This window comes from Octopus bimaculoides, chromosome 4, assembly GCF_046866305.1.
Source record: "Octopus bimaculoides isolate indiv1 chromosome 4, ASM4686630v1, whole genome shotgun sequence".
NCBI classification, from domain to species: domain Eukaryota; kingdom Metazoa; phylum Mollusca; class Cephalopoda; order Octopoda; family Octopodidae; genus Octopus; species Octopus bimaculoides.
Genome location: NC_142931.1, coordinates 97,207,349 through 97,225,650, shown reverse-complemented (window position 1 = coordinate 97,225,650; position 18,302 = coordinate 97,207,349). Strand labels below are relative to the sequence as shown.

General features: G+C 35.6%; 1 protein-coding gene across 8 annotated transcripts in view; it reads right to left on the bottom strand.

Annotated features, from left to right (window-relative positions):
* The window catches only part of LOC106871658 (uncharacterized), a 312,970-nt gene that overhangs the window by 109,341 nt on the left and 185,327 nt on the right, over positions 1-18,302 (bottom strand). For all 8 annotated transcript variants that reach the window (XM_089351062.1, XM_089351064.1, XM_089351066.1 and 5 more), the window contains 3 exons: positions 13,071-13,216; positions 11,831-11,932; positions 2,905-3,032 (listed from right to left, as the gene is read on the bottom strand). In XM_089351062.1, the coding sequence (XP_089207188.1) occupies positions 2,905-3,032; positions 11,831-11,932; positions 13,071-13,216 (376 nt within the window). The remainder of the gene's footprint in view (positions 1-2,904; positions 3,033-11,830; positions 11,933-13,070; positions 13,217-18,302) is intronic.

The window sequence follows — 18,302 nt, the reverse complement described above, 5'->3', positions numbered from 1 at the left end:
CAGTTACCTGGCCATTGAAAAATGCTATGAAAATGACCGTTAAACAACGGGAAATTACTGTGTGGTTGACCGTTATTAAGACAAAAGAGCTATTAGAATTACCGCTAAGTGAGGGGAGGGAGTAAAAATGTCTATAGTATTCGCGTAAGCGCACCAGTCCATGCATACACATGCGCGCCCGCACACCCACGTGGGTTTCCGCCCCAACATCCGAAACTCGGAGTTTTATCATGGCTACCGAATAATTGTCACATATTTGTCAAATAGAATTTTGTGAATACACATTCACAAAATTCTATTTGACAAGTTCGAGAAACGAACAATAGCGCTAATAATAATAGATTTTTTTCCAAAATTCTGACGACTTTTTTTCTCAATATGTGTGTGTGTGTGTGTGTGTGTGTGTGTGTGTGTGTGTGTGTGTGTAAAGAGAGAGAGAGAGGGGGTATATGAGGGGGTTTTCATCAGGATAACTTAAACTAACAGGTATGCGTTCTGAATGCTCAATAGGTGTGCCACCAAAATTCCAGTTTGAACAGCAGTTGAAGTTGTGGTTATGTGATTGTCTTGTTCAAAATGGCTAGAAGCGGCTTTCCTTTTTATCCCTCAAATTTTAAATCTTTTCTTTACTTGCTGACATCTATTTCTAGCTTTCCCTACGTATCCACCCCAGCATGACTTGACCACCCTTGTCTATTACACTTGTCTACTTGTCTATTATCTTTCTTGTATCCACTTTATTACTTACTACAAAAACCTAGAAATACTAGGCTTTTCGAAGAGCAAAAGAAACTGACACGGATTCTCCAAATCCAATTTATTTATGGCACAGTGAAGATTTGTAAGACATTCCAAAATTCTCCTTCTGAGATTCTTTTGGTGAATACTTAGTAGCAGAGTATTCCACGGACATGTAATTCTCGGATACTATCTACGTGTCACTAGTATAAGAATGGATCTTTGAACTAGAGGTATCCTGCAATCAGCTTCTGTCTACTCAGATTCACTCAAATGACTTAAATTTATCTCACATGAATATGTGCGTGGTGTGTGTGTGTGTGTGTGTGTGTGTGTGTGCCCGCGCGTGCGTATGCTTAAGTATATATATTTCTTTATTGCCCACAGAGGACTAAACACAGAAGGAACAAACAAGGACAGAGAAAGGGATTAAGTCGATCACATCGACCCCAGTGCGTAACTTATTTAATCGACCCCGAAAGGATGAAAGGCGAAGTTGACGTCGGCGGAATTTGAACTCAGAACGTAATGGCAGACGAAATACCGCTAAGCAGTTCGCACGGCGTGCTAACGATTCCGCCAGCTCGCCGCCTTAAGTATATAAACAATATATAGTGGTTAAACAATATTCTTAAAGTTAATATTTATTCGTTCGCGAATTCAACTCTCCTTAACTCAATCCAAAACCAATTAAATGCAGTCAAGTTCATTAAAAAGAACCAATGCTCAATTACATTTTGAGATATATTTATGAAATATTGGTTCAGTAGGAAGTTACGATAAAATATGTGCATTCAAAAATGATTGAATGATGTCTGAGTGCAACTTCTAAGCACCATTTTCCATTTTAAATATTTTTGTAAAATTTCATCTTTAGTGAAAGGGCTCAATGAGAGAAATCTAATTTTGAAAACCACTCTAGCAAGATTCGAAACGGCATCGACAAATTGTCAAATTAAAATCACGGCTTAGTAACAGCTTTTTCATATGGTCGACCGAGTTATTGATCAATCAGCATCGGGACATCATGTGATGCATCTTTGTAGAAGTTGCTAGAACGTCCCTTTACAAAGCTTATAAATAGGCACATTTCGAGTATCAAGGGTGATCACTTACAAAATGAGTCGTTAAAGAAATTGATTTAGAAACGACTATGAGAGTCTACATGTGTACATACAGCCTCTGAAAGTCCTTCCATTGCTTAATTTTATTGTAATTAACTTTTATCATTCTTATCATTAACATTTTTTTCTCATCTATAACAATTTTTTCTCATATTCTGTGATCTTATATTTGTAGCTTTATTTTTTTATAATTCATCTTATAATTTATCTTTCTCTCATTTTCATCTTCATTGCTTGTTTTTGCCATATCATCATTAATAATTTTCTAGTTTGTTTTATGTTTAAGCAAACAGGTTCAAACTAGTAATCCTTACTTCATGTGCATTTGATTATTTTTACTTTGCTATCTCGTGCATTACTTTTACTCTCCTATCAGTTTTATTTGAATCAATTTTTACTGGAATATGAATTTTCATTGTGATAAAACTTTATATGCATATTTATTGAATAATATCTATAATAAATTTATTAATAAATTTACTAATTTTTAATAACTAAGACTGTGTTGCCTGTAAAATAAGTGGACTACCAGGAAAATACATGTGCAGAGATAATTGAACTTAGAAAAGTCAGGGGCAGAAAGTGGCAGCTTAATAATATAATTGAAGTTGAGGTATTTTAAGAAAAGAATGCATTAAACATATTACAGTATGCATTAGAAAATCTATGTTAAAAATAACTTAATAGCTTTAAGTTTTATTAGCAAGATTATTAGACTTTCTCAAATACTTTTCTATCAATACATAATATACATAACTGATAGACTATATTTTTTTAAAATATTTAATGATGTTTTTATTCATATTTCGGCTTCATTGCAATATTTTTAAGCTTCCACTTCTTGTCTAGCACGCCTGCACTCGCATTTTCCTGGTGATATATGTTTTACTGTGAACATATGTTTTTTTTTTTTTAATAATAGATAGGTATGTAAGTAGATAGATAGATAGATAGATGTTAGTGGGACAGAGGTACGTGCAGAAAAAGTGTACATCAAAAGACAAAATGTATTGAGTACACGAATGATCGAAACATTTCTCACCTTTATTTTGTTGATTTTCTCTCAGAATGTCTTTTAGCTGTGGTACCTTATTGTTAGAAGTATCATTGTTCTTCATGAGCTGTTGTGTTATTTGGCGGGTGAGGCTAAAGGTGAACTTGGCTTGAAGGCTGGAAAATGGGTTTGCATTGTAGACACTCAATGATGAACAGTAAGAGTGTTGTAAACAGAAGACATGCCTCGCAGTCAACACACACGCGCGCGCGTACGCACGCACAGATATATATATATATATATATATATATATATATACATATATATATACATACATATATATAATATTATTATTTAATTGAACGTCACGCATCCATTTTCAAGTAAGTTTATATATATATATATATATATATATATATATATATATATATATATATATATATATATATATATATATATACATATATATATAAACTTACTTGAAAATGGATGCGTGACGTTCAATTAAATAATAATATTATATATATATATATATATATATATATATATATATTGAATAAACGAACTAAAGAAACATTCAGATGGTCAACGCTTGCAAAGTGTTTTTTAAATTGTTGAAAACAACTTGTGAAGCTGAAGAAACAAACTCCCTACAACGCTGGGAAAGACAAGCCAATTTCTTTATTAACTACGAAACACAGTTCAACATAGAATACGCATCGGATAACCTCTTCCTGAAGAAAAATAAACCAAAAACATACACAGAAATGAACCCACGCTTATCTAACACAAACCACAGACGATCTAGGGGACACAACTCCATCGACCTAACCTCTCTTACACCCCAAAATAACTTACAAACAACACTCAGCAATTCAGCCCACAATAGAAAATCTGGACGTAATCCTCATCGCATCCTACATAAAAATCAAAGTTCCATCGAAACCTCCAGACTAAACTTTTGGGAACCAATACCTACAAATCCACCCCCATCATCTCACAATAAATGGAAGAATTTACCTCCGAGACTTAACCCTCAACATGGTTACTTCAATCATTCAACTAGACACAACCTAACTAGACAACATAACTTCTCCCTCCACCCACATTACAATGTTAAAAATAAATTCAACCCAAACCACATCAACCATAGACAATATAACAACCCTCTATACAACCATAATCTAGCCTGTTACACAGTCACTCCACCACAAACATACTTTCCACCCACTTTCTCCTCAGCAAACCAAACACAATACAGACTTTCTACAACAATCCACCAACTACAACCATTTTTTTAGATCTAAATCAGAGAAACAGAGATGTGAAATGGAAGAAAATGTACAAGAACAACTGAAAATAATCAACTTATCAAAGAAAATCCTAAGTATTACACAAACTAAAATTCTAGCAAGAGGTTTAAAGTTTACTCCAACCCCTCGCAGATCGAACCCGAATGAAATTAAGGATAACACTATGGATTTCTGCCAAAAATTACACCTCACAGAAGCACTTCACAACTACACCAGCGAAGATGACTCAATAGTAAAAAACAAAAGTGAATAATGCCCTACAAAAGGCAGAAATAAAGCACTTGATGCTTTTGTGAACACATTACCAGTTTCCCTTTTAATACCCTACAAAAACAACGAATTAAATCCAACCTTAATGTAAATGAATGGAAGACCTAGAAGACGACAAAGGAAGTGCGGTAGTGGTGATGGACACAGAGTACTATAAAAAGTTAATACTCTCCATGTTGGAAAATAATATTTACTATGAGATGATAGTACAATACAACCAACAGAAGACACTTAAAAACTTATCCTTTTTTACTTCAAATACATGGAAAGGGCCTCACTAAACATGAAATTGACTATTTATCCAATTTTAAATACAGACCTAGTCTATTCTACGGATTACCTAAAATACACAAAAATCCACATATTTGTAAAGCTTGCAAAGTTTCTCCAAGCCTATACATTAATGTTCCTCCCCCTACTGACCTCAAACTGAGACCCATCATTGCTGGTCCTGCTTGTGAAGCCCACCGTTTGAGCTACTTCCTCGACATCTTACTCAAACCTTCTTACTAAAATATGTGAAAAGCTTCATCAGGGATGACTTAGACATGCTTAACCACCTCCCGAAGACAATAAATAACGGAACCTTGTTAGTATCATTCGATGTGGTGAATTTGTACACCAACATCCTATACGATTATGGTATAGAAGCGATCACCTTCTGGCTAGAAAAATACCCACAAGAAATCCCAGGACGCATCAACCACAGATTCATAATCGCAGCACTCAAATTCATCCTACTGAACAACTATTTCATGTTCGATACAGTTTACTATCGACAGAAAATGTGGAATTGCAATGGGAACCCGGGCTGCTCCAGTGATTGCGAACCTTGTAATGGGTTACCTAGAGCTTAAAATATATCAATCATCACTACAAAAATATGGTACTTCTTTTCATTATTATTTAAAGGAGAACTGGAAGAGGTATTTGGACGATTGATTTATGCTTTGGAAAGACAGCATGGACAAACTCCTCGATTTCAAAATAATGCTCAACAATATTAATAGCAACATACAATTCACCATGGAGCACAGCAACAAACAACTCCCTTTTCTTGACATCCTAATTATAATAGTCAATAACCACATCGAAACAGATATCTTCTATAAACCCACAGATTCTAAACAGTACCTATTATTCAATTCATGCCACGCCAAACACATAAAAATTAATATACCTTATAATCTAGCGAAAAAAATTTGTACCATAGTTTCGGACACCTATACTCGTGAACGAAGACTCCTTGAACTCAGATCAATTCTAATCAAAAGACATTACCCAATATCATTAATAAATGATGGAATTAAACGATCTAAGGAAGTAGACATACGAGCATTAAGGGAAGTCAACTGAAATACTAAACCAAACTTAAAAATACTCCCATACATCTCCACACATAACCCTAGAAACAACGAAGCCATTAACATTATCATCCAAAATCTACCCATCCTCACAAAAGATAAAACAATGAACAAAATTTTAGGCTCACACAAAATTATCAAAAGCAAAATGTAACCTAAATGATTGAAAAAATATTAACCAGCGCAAGACTATATCCATTAACAACAGAACCAAAAGTGAAAAAATGTGGTCAACCTAACTGTGGTACTTGCCCCCACCTTTTGGAGGGTTCAGAGTTCCACTTTAAACAAGGTGAAATATTTAAGATTAAATCAAATTTCACTTGTGCCTCGGAAAATCTTATCTATGCCATTACATGCTTAGGGTGTGGTATATTGGCCAAACAGGAATATCACTCCGTCGAAGAACCACTCTCCACAAAGAACAAATCCGCCACCCACAATACAGACAGATACAGGTCAGTGGACACATAAAAAGGTGTGCGAGGAATCTTAATCCTAATTTCCTAATTTTTCCCTTCTATCAATGTTCACAGAACACCTCAATACAACAAAGAATGAATAACGAGGCAACTTTCATCAATAAATATCTTCCACACTAAATATGAACACATGACATAATACAGAACACTACTAACTTTTCAATTAATACCACTAACCCCCAATACATTCCATACACCATTGACATTACAGATCTAGATCTACCCTAATTGCACCAAATCCAGAACTACTTACCTCCATTATACATAATCTTTTTACTCAGGGAGTAATAGACCTGACACCGTTCAGTAATCGGTGTGCATTCAAAGCAATGATTAGTAACATTACGAAACCGGTATGCTTTTGAATCTCTTTAACAATTCACAATAATGACTTTTATTCCTACCTCAGTTCATATCACTGTATATATCTACGGTTACTTTTCATAAAAAGCCTTTACTTTTTTTATTTCCAATGTGCATTTTCGTTTATTTTTCTTCTTACTTTCCCCCTACATTTCCACGTGTAGTTTCTATTTTCTTTTTGTAACATATTTCTATTATAACAACAATTTCCCTGAATGCACTAATACACACACACTCACACACACACACACACACACACACACACACACACACACACACACACACACACACACACACACACACACAGATATATATATATATATATATATATATATATATATATATATATATATATATAGGAGACCCCCTTCGGTCATGAATGACCATGGGATTGCATCTAGAAAGTTACCCTCCGAGGCACAAATACTGGCAAGGTTGTTTGTGGAAGGCCAGCAGTTGTCCATGCATACCAGCCTTCCCTCTCCTCTTCACTGATGTTATCCAAGGGAAAGGCAAATGGGCCGATACACCAGTGATGTCGCAACTCATTTCTACGGCTGAGTTAACTGGAGCAACGTGAAATGAAGTGTCTTGCTCAAGAACATAACACGCAGCCCGGTCCATGAATCGAACTTACAACCTCACGATTAAGGAAGGTTAGGCATGTTTTTTATGCACAGTCGCAGTATTGAAAGAGTGTATATGGAAAACTAGAATGAAAGGAGTCGCGACGGGAATTTTCATCTCTGAACCTGGTTTGCTATATTACTTCAGATATCATCTGAAGAGCAAAATAGGAGGGAGAAAAGACGCCTGTCGCGAAGTATATTCGGGAAAAGATAGAAGGATGTGGCAAAGAAGTTGGGTATGAATGACCTTACTTAATCTCATCCATGGTAGAAAAGTATGGTGTAGCCATTGGGCTTCATGGCCAAGGGTAAACTTGTAAAACTTGTACATTTTTAAAATATAACATTCATCATCATATTATTAAAACCACTTTAAAAAGAACTCATAAACGTACTATTTGTTTGTAATGTCCTGTGTTGTCCCATCTATGTGTGATGTATAATCATCGTAATAAAGAATCATCTCTTTAGGTACATCTCATTGACACGAGTCAAAAAACTCGAAACATTGATGTCTGAGATTCCTAAGGGATGGCGACACCAAACGAACTGTGTTTTCACACCTTTTACCATAAGAGAGATTTTTTTCTCCACGGTAACTGCACTGTATCTGCCTTTAGCAGTTGAAATATGTGACAAACATTTCAGCTAACCTAAATTCTGCTCATGTATATATATATATATATATATATATATATATATATATATATATATATACATATATATATACATATATATATACATATATATACGTATATATATTCATATATATGTATATATATATATATATATATATATATATATATATATATATATATATATGTATGTATGTATATACATATATATGTATATATGTATATGAATATATATATATATGTTGTTGTACTTGGGGATGGTCATATTGCCAGTTTAGCCAATAAAAACACACGCACTGTATATTTGGTGTTAATTTGCTTCAGCTTTATATTACATTAATCTTAATCTTATTTCGGCCAGAGTTCTTTCGTCACAGTGACGAAAGAACTCTGGCCGAAATAAGATTAAGATTAATGTAATATAAAGCTGAAGCAAATTAACACCAAATATACAGTGCGTGTGTTTTTATTGGCTAAACTGGCAATATGACCATCCCCAAGTACAACAACATCTGTTTCAACACACGATTTCACATCAAAAATCTTGCAAAACAAATATGTAAATATATATATATATATTCATATACATATATACATATATGTATATACATACATACATATATATATATATATATATATATATATATATATATATATATATATATATATATATATATATATATATATATATATATATATATATATATAAAGATAATGAGAGCAATAGTAATATATTTCCAACTTTACCATTGCTCTCTTTATCTTTTTATATATTTATACATACACACGCTAATACACGACTTACAATCCCCAATCCTGTTCATACAACGACTGGGGCAAAACTAGTCGGTATACAGCACTTACTCGGTATTACCTGTATCTTTTTGGGTTTGGTTAAATCCAATACCCTCCTCAACCTTGTATATATATATATATATATATATATATATATATATATATATATATATATATATATATATATATATATATATATAAATAGAGTTATTAATATTTCTAAGTCTCTCTAAAGGAGACTACGGCAGCGGTACTGGAAATTAATAGTTATCGCCAAGCCAACATGGCAGTCCCAAAATTAGGACGAAAGCTGCCGTGAATTAGCTCCAAGAAGCCATCGCCTCTAGCTAGCTATGTGACACACGAAACCTGTGTCCTTTATAACCTTCGAACAGGGGAGGTCAGCAGTGTCCCCCTGCTGGTTTGGCATCTGCAGACTAGACTAGTTTCAGGGTGTTGCCCCTTGTCAATGCAGAGTAGCCAAGCCTTAGCCAGGCGGCGCTGCTGACTATCTGCTCGAAGGTTATTTATCTAATTTCAGTGGAATCTATCCACTGGTTTTCAGAAATAGAGTTATTAATATTTCTAAGTCTCTCTAAAGGAGACTACGGCAGCGGTACTGGAAATTAATAGTTATCGCCAAGCCAACATGGCAGTCCCAAAATTAGATAAATAACCTTCGAGCAGATAGTCAGCAGCGCCGCCTGGCTAAGGCTTGGCTACTCTGCATTGACAAGGGGCAACACCCTGAAACTAGTCTAGTCTGCAGATGCCAAACCAGCAGGGGGACACTGCTGACCTCCCCTGTTCGAAGGTTATAAAGGACACAGGTTTCGTGTGTCACATAGCTAGCTAGAGGCGATGGCTTCTTGGAGCTAATTCACGGCAGCTTTCGTCCTAATTTTGGGACTGCCATGTTGGCTTGGCGATAACTATTAATTTCCAGTACCGCTGCCGTAGTCTCCTTTAGAGAGACTTAGAAATATTAATAACTCTATTTCTGAAAACCAGTGGATAGATTCCACTGAAATTAGATAAATAACCTTCGAGCAGATAGTCAGCAGCGCCGCCTGGCTAAGGCTTGGCTACTCTGCATTGACAAGGGGCAACACCCTGAAACTAGTCTAGTCTGTAGATGCCAAACCAGCAGGGGGACACTGCTGACCTCCCCTGTTCGAAGGTTATAAAGGACACAGGTTTCGTGTGTCACATAGCTAGCTAGAGGCGATGGCTTCTTGGAGCTAATTCACGGCAGCTTTCGTCCTAATTTTGGGACTGCCATGTTGGCTTGGCGATAACTATATATATATAATTATGTGTATTTCTTCTATCTTAATGAATAAAAATTCTTCTGATAGAATAAATGGGTTAATAGAAACCAATGTAGCAAAGAACACAAAATAACTGTGGTTAGCTCCTGTTTTTAAGGCAGGAACTCCTTGAAATTTTGGGTATTTGAGTTTATTTAAGAATTTAAGGATTGGAGAAAACGCATGTTATAATTGCATACTTTATTCCTACATATGTTTCAAAGGATTACAACCTGTGTGATCCATAGGGATCTTTGATATTAAAATTGTAACCTTCTCATCAGGGAAAGCATGGGAATCATCTTAAACGTAAGACATTATGACCGATTATGAAAACAATAGATGGATAAGGTTATGACTTGATTCATTTGAAAAAAACCGTTAGAGAATTGGACGCTGCCGGATAGTGGGTTGGACAACACATACCAATCAATGCGTAAGAGCGTACATGCATACATAAATACACATACACACACATATATATACATGCATACAGATACACACACACACACACATATACATGCATATATGCGCATATACGCATACATACACATGTGCACCCGTATATACATATGTATACATATATATACACATATATATACACACACACACACATATATACATATACATACACACCTGTATATATACACACACTCATACGTCCACATTTATACATATGCACATACGTACCTACGCATATACAAATATACACATGTGTGCGTGTCCCCATATACACACATGTATCCATCTACATATACGTACATGTATAGATAGAAATATATTCATGCACATACACATAGCTATACATCTACGCCTATTACCTAATCAAATAAACAGATTCGTATATACATATTCATACATGAATACATACGCAAACACACGTATGCACATACATACATACATACAAATACATATACATATACATATATACATATATACATATATATATACACACATATATATATATGTGTACATATAAAAGAAAAATAACTCAAGTGTTTTATATATACATACATACACACACCCACATACATACAGAACTTAATAACGTATATATATATATATATATATATATGGTTTTATACAAATACATACACATGTACACATATCCATACACATACATACATATATACATACATATACACACACATACAGATACATACACAGACACACATATATATATATATATATATATATATATATATATATATACACACACACATACATATACACACACACATATACATACATATATATATATATATATATATATATATATATATACATATATATATATATATATATATATATATATATATATATATATATATATATATATATATATATACATATACACACACATTCACACATACATACATACACATGCGTGCGTGCATATACACATGCATACACATGTGGACACGCACACTCACATAAACTTGTATACGCAATCATATACACACATTTATATTTACACATACATAAACATCTAAACGTTAACTTATATTTTTTTTTTTAATAAAAATAAAGATAAAAAGTACATCTACACAAATATGCTCCCATACTTATTCACAAGTACATTCATATTTGAACATATAAACAAACCTATGTTTTAATAAATACATTTTTACACAAAAATATCCATACATCCATACATACACTTGCACATCTCTACACTATCACCCAAAATAGCTACTTCTCAGTCACCTATACAACCAGTGACCAACAACTCTCACAAAATCCCTCTGCATTACATATCTCTGCTTCCTTCAACTTAAATATCCTATGTCGTTGCATGAACAATTGTACTTACCGTTCATCAGCCTGGGCCTTATGGAAGTTATAAATAGCCATACACAGTGATTTACCCATGTCTTCATAGTCTCCAATACTGAAGTGACACGGTTTCTGTCCTCTGAAACATTCACAAATATCATCCCCATTATTATCCCCATTAATCAACATTGTTATTATTATATCAGTAGTTTATTTTCACTGCACAATTAAACGCTGCTTTGTGCACCGTGCAGTGTTTTTGTTGTTTTGTTTTTTTATCTGTATTTGGATTGTGTATTTTCTGTTAGCACTAATCTACGTAATATATACCGAGTAGATCTATTTTCTGTATGTTACGTATATTTTCTAAGTCTTGTATATCAGCAGCAGCAACAGCAATAGCAGGAGCAGCAGCAGCAGTAGTAGCAGTAGTAGTAGTAGTAGTAGTAGTAGTAGTAGTAGTAGTAGTAGTAGTTGTTGTTGTTGTTGTTGTTGTTGTTGTTGTTGATGTTGTTGTTGATAATGATGATGATGCTGTTGTTGTCGTCGTCGTCGATGTCGTCGTTGTTGTTGTTGTTAGATTGGTGAAGGGTAGTATGAGCAGAACGAGGCGCAGAAAACTTTGTGACAAAGAAAACTAGCCACACAACTGAATAATGAGTCCTATTGAGTAACCGACGTATACATTTTATAACTCAACGACAACTGAATTATGAGACTCATTGAATATTCTCTACAACCATGAGAGAACACTCGATCAAATTTTCAGCTAAGAATGTACCCATTCCGACAATAAAAGTATATACGATGTGTCTCATCCAAAATGCTGAAGACTTTGTATGAAAGTCATGTACATTGTAAAAGATGATCTGGATGGTTAACTGTCCGCCATTGTTAAACATGCTTCACTTTTGACAATAACACATAGCTTGTTTCCTTCCTATTGTCTTTCCGTCTATCTTGGCAAACGATATCTCTTCCACTCATTTCACAATGCAATAACATCGACTTTCTACTGTTAATTGTTGCGGGTCGTTTTTTTTTTTTTTTACCTCTGGCAGGTTGTCTTTTTTAACCGTGTTTTACTCAGGAAATGTGTGTGTGTTGTTGCGCGTGTGTGTATGCATGTAAGAAGTCAAGTTCGTCAGCTACGACAGAAAGAGAGAATGCGTGTATGCATGTATACGTGCGAGTGTATCCGGGTAGGCGTGTGTGTGAATTTCTTTCCTTAACAATGAAACACCGTTGCACAATCTGGTAACAGAGCAGAATCTTACCTGTCAAGAACCGAACCACTGAACGCTGCTTCCATAGTAAAGCTATTGGCAATGTGTAATTGACGCCACATCACAACGCGGCCAGTTGATTCTTTACATTTTCGAATGCGGAATTTACAGGATGTGAATGAAAATTTATCTGGAGCCTAGAATGATGAATTAAAAACCAGATAGATATAGATGTTAATGTATTACGTATATTGGTTTCAAATTTTGGCACAAGGCTTGCAGTTTACATCGTCTCCAGTGCTCAATTGGTACTTATTTCATTGACTTCAAAAGGATGAAAGGTAAAGTCGACCTCAGCGGTATTTGAACTCAAAATGTAAAGACAGACGAAATACTGCTAACCATTTTGCCCAGCGCGCTAACGTTTCTATCAACTCGCCGCCTTAATGTATTACGTATATTGATGATCATGATGATGATCATGATAAAGAGAAGGAGGGGTGGGAGGAGGAGGAGGAGGAGGAGGAGGAGGAGGAGGAGGAGGAGGAGGAGGAGGAGGAGGAGGAGGAGGAGGAGGAGGAGGAGGAGGAGGAGGAGGAGGAGGAGGCTGGTGATGGTGGTGGTAATGTTGGTGTTGAGAGCGATGGTAGTGTTTGTGGTGATCATGATAGTGATGGTGAGTGGAGGCGCAATGGCCGAGTGGTTAGGGCAGCGGACTCGCGGTCGAGAGATCGCGGTTTCGATTCCCAGACCGGGCGTTGTGAGTGTTTACTGAGCTAGAACACCTAAAACTCTACGAGGCTCCGGCAGGAGGTAGTAGCAAACCCTGCTGTACTCTTTCACTACAACTTTCTTTCACACTTTCTTCTTGTTTCTGTTGTATCTGTATTTCAAAATGCCAGCCTTGTCACACACTGTGTCACGCTGAATATCCCCGAGAACTACATCAAAGGTACACGTGTCTGGAGTGCTCAGCCATTTGCACGTTAATTTCACGAGCAGGCTGTTCTGTTGATCGGATCAACTGGAACTCTCGTCGTCGTAACCGACTGAGTGCCACGAGTGATGGTGATAATGAATATTATTTTCTTTAAAACTCCTTTCTCTCTCTCTCTCTCTCTCTCTCTCTCTCTCTCTCTCTCTCTCTCTCTCTCTCTCTCTGTGTATATATATATATTATATATATATATATATATATATATATATATATATATATATATATATATATATATATATGGGTATATGTCGATTAGTGTGGTGAAGTGTTGAGTAGAGCACTGGCACAGTTTGGGCTACCCGGTGTCATCCGCAGTCGGGGCATATTTCCGTTGGATCTCCTTCAGGAACTCCGTAGTGTTAGTTGAGATAATGATAATTTATTAAGTAACCAGAAGATGGATTTGGTATTAATCTTTATTTTGTACAACGGTCGTTTTGACCCATCCTACTACTGTCCCTTATGAGTGGGACTCCGTTCAACATCTTGTGTGGCATCCATTTTGAAGTCTGGATCTCATCAGGTACGTCCATACATAAAGTTCTGCCTCACTAAAGATTCTGAGTTTAAGCTATGTTGTTATATGCCCGTCTGGTTAAGGAATGAAACATTGCTACAATTTTCAATTACTTTCCATGATAAGAATTGCAAACATTTGTAAATATAACTGTTGATAAGAAAAAAACTAATAGGAGATACAAGAAGCCTGATGTCCTCTAGTGCAACGCTATCTTGGACTCGAACATCTCATCCGGGATCGGGAAACAGTTCTTCGCTGCACTCAATCGTTGCTTCCCTAAAAACAGCACGTACAGCCAGCTATTCAACCGACACACTGTAAAACTGTCGTATGCAAATTCGTCAAATATGGAGCACTACATTCACAGAATTAACAATCGAAAACTAAGACAACATGCAGGCAGCATCGAAAATAGGCCCTCGAAACTTGACAGAGACACATAACAACCCTAGAGACAGTGCAAATCACATAACGCGTCACAGTAACAATGACTCGAACAATAACACTAACCAACCGAGAAAAAAACAACTGAAAGAACTTTACTAACCAACACATGATAGGCACAATTCAAACAACAACACACCCAGAAATAATAAAAATAATAAGGTAGACACGAGCACGAATGTAAATAGAACCGACCAGGCAGGTACCGGCTGTACACACGCAAACGAAGAACTGACAAACTATGCTCATGCAAGGACCGTTCGAAATGTTCTCTGGGTAACCAATGCAATACTCGAAATGTGTGTACAAGTGCACCGTAAATACTAGAGGAGGTCCGTACGTATATATAGGTGCATCGGTTGATATCTCCAAAGCAGATATCGAAACCACATTGCCAGTTTTCTAAAAAAAAAAGTCCTTAAACGACACGCAATATCACTGGCCGATTTCGTCTGGCAACTCAAGGAGGAGAAGCTAAAATACGACCTGAGATGGTCAATAATTAGACACAGGAGCCCCTATAACACATTATCCCGGAAATGCCAGCTACGTTCCGAGGTTTCGCTGTCAATATTATTGACAAAAGAGCGGATTATGACTAGATTTGCTGATCGACTGCCCAGACGCATGCAAACAGCTAAACACATGTTCACACAGTACAGTGTAAACCATTCCTAACCGAAACAAACCATAACTACGACAACTCGGATTAACCCACCCACCCACTGGCCCCCTGAGTCAAAACCTCATGAACTGCAACCATGGAACCTATACTAAGGGCCAGATGAGAACGCTACATGTATTTAGCTACGTTCGCATGGGAAACTTGCAGAACGCAACAGTAGGTAACTAGAGTATAACCTTTTCAAAAAAACGTAATAGACTGGTTAACTAAGGAGACAAAAAATTTGCTTTATTGTGTTAATTATGCTTAGACATAGTTATATTTATATATGTTCTTACATGATATCTTTGCTACACAACTTTAGTCACTAAAATATGCAAATAAAAAGGTACTAAAGCATAGCTTCTAAATTAATGTAATATATGAATTATCTAAAGAGTAAAAACAGGCTTTTCTATATCTACACTCGTGTGCAGATATTGGTGTTCATATATGTTCATATATATAACCTTACAATACAACTGTATATTAATAAAATGTACCAACAAAGTTACTGCTTCAAACACTAACGAAGCAGTAGAGTTGCACAGATCTAAACGGGATGCAGGCTTGTGTATGTGCTTGTGTGTAAGCATATGCGTGCGTGTGTGCATGTGTGGATATACGTATACATGTGTGTCTGCGGGGAGTATGTGTGCGTATATATATATATATATATATATATATATATATATATATATATATATATATATAATATTTTTCCGGATGAAAATACTTCTTCGGTTTAGGGCATTATTCCCTAGGTTTCCAAGGTTTTTTTTTATCATACTTTATTTCAGGGATTCCTTTACTTTCCGTATGAATATATATAAATAAAAATCATTGGAAGACTCAATTTATAAGACGGAGTCCAATAAATGTCATCAAATAAATGGAACAGATTTTGATGGTAATATGGATTATATATTCAATTTAACCGGACAGTTGGCTTTTGTCGCAAAAGACCATATTTCAGGTATACAATTGAAGAATAGGTATTTCAACAAAAGTAATACACATTATAATATTAAGTTATATTATGTATATATATATGTGTGTGTTCATATACATATCTGTGTGTATATATATATATATGTGTGTGTGTGTGTATATATATATTTATATATATATATAAATATACACACACACACATATAAATATACACACACACACATATAAATATACATATAGGTGTGGGAGTGGCTGTGTGGTAAGTAGGTTGCTTACATGCTTCCTGGTTCAGTCCACTGCGTGGCACCTTGGGCAAGTGTCTTCTGTTATAGCCTCGGGCCGACCAAAGGCTTGTGAGGCGATTTGGTAGACGGAAACTGAAAGAAGCCCGTCGTATATATATATATATATATATATGTGTGTGTGTGTGTGTGTGTGTGTGTGTGTGTGTGTGTGTGTGTGTGTGTGTATGTTTGTGTGTCTGAGTTCACACACACACACACACATACACTCACCTCGCTTGATAACCGATGCCGGTGTGTTTACGTCCCCGTAACTTAGTGGTTTAGCAAAGGGGTCCGATAGAATAAGTACTAGCCGTACAAAGAATAAGTCCTGGGGTTGATTTGCTCAACTACAGGCGATGCTCCAGCATGGCCGCAGTCAAATGACTGAAACAAAAGAATAGATATATGCGTATACCTGCGTATATGTGTGTGCGTGCGTGAGTGCATTTGAAAATATATGTATGTAGGTGTGTACGTATATGTATATATGTATATATATATATATATATATATATATATATATATATATAACGTGAGAGAGTTAGGGGTTGGGGGTTCAACCCACTAAGGGATAGTATCTATCCAGTATACTGCTGGGAGGGTACCCAATTATTGCTACACTAGTGCTATACTAGGTGCAATCAATGGGAGAGGGGTTGTTGTCACCAAAATCGTCACCATCACTGTTATTGCTACTAGAACATTAATAACTTGTATAAAATGAACTTCTACATAGAACCTTCCAATATATATATAGAAATGACACACACACACTCAACAAAACTTCCTTTCTAAAAAACACTTACAGCTTTCTAGATACGGCTAATAGCGCTGATGCTACAAACAACGTATGTGGTGGAATGTTTGCTTATAAAAACTTGTATATGCACACATGGAAGTAAGGGGACATCCGAGTAAGGCTGAGCACACGAACCCACGCATATATATGTGCATTGGAGTGTCTATAGCTACCTATTTATAATGTTTGTAGGCTCTTTGTGTGCCTTGTATTTTTAGGGGTTTTTTGACATATATCTTTTTTATATTTTTGCATGTCCCACATGCTATACCTTCATTTTTCATTTATGTATTCTTTATTATTATTTTTTTTTCCTGCTGTACCCTTATTTTTATTTTTATTTTGATTTTAATTCTATTTTTTATTTTTATTTCTATCTTATTTTTGCTGTTGTTTTTCTTCTGGTCTCTACCACACCTCTGTTTTTACCTCTTGCTCTACATTTGTATGAAACCCTTTGTGAATCTCTGAAGAGGGCTAGCGGTTCGGGCATGTAACCCCATTTCAAAATGTCATCCGATAATCACTCCGGAAAGGAATATTCGGATAGAATGGGGCTTGCTAAAACTAGGCCGAAACAGCTGTAAGATTAAACTTCTGTTCATCCTCTAATTCCTTATG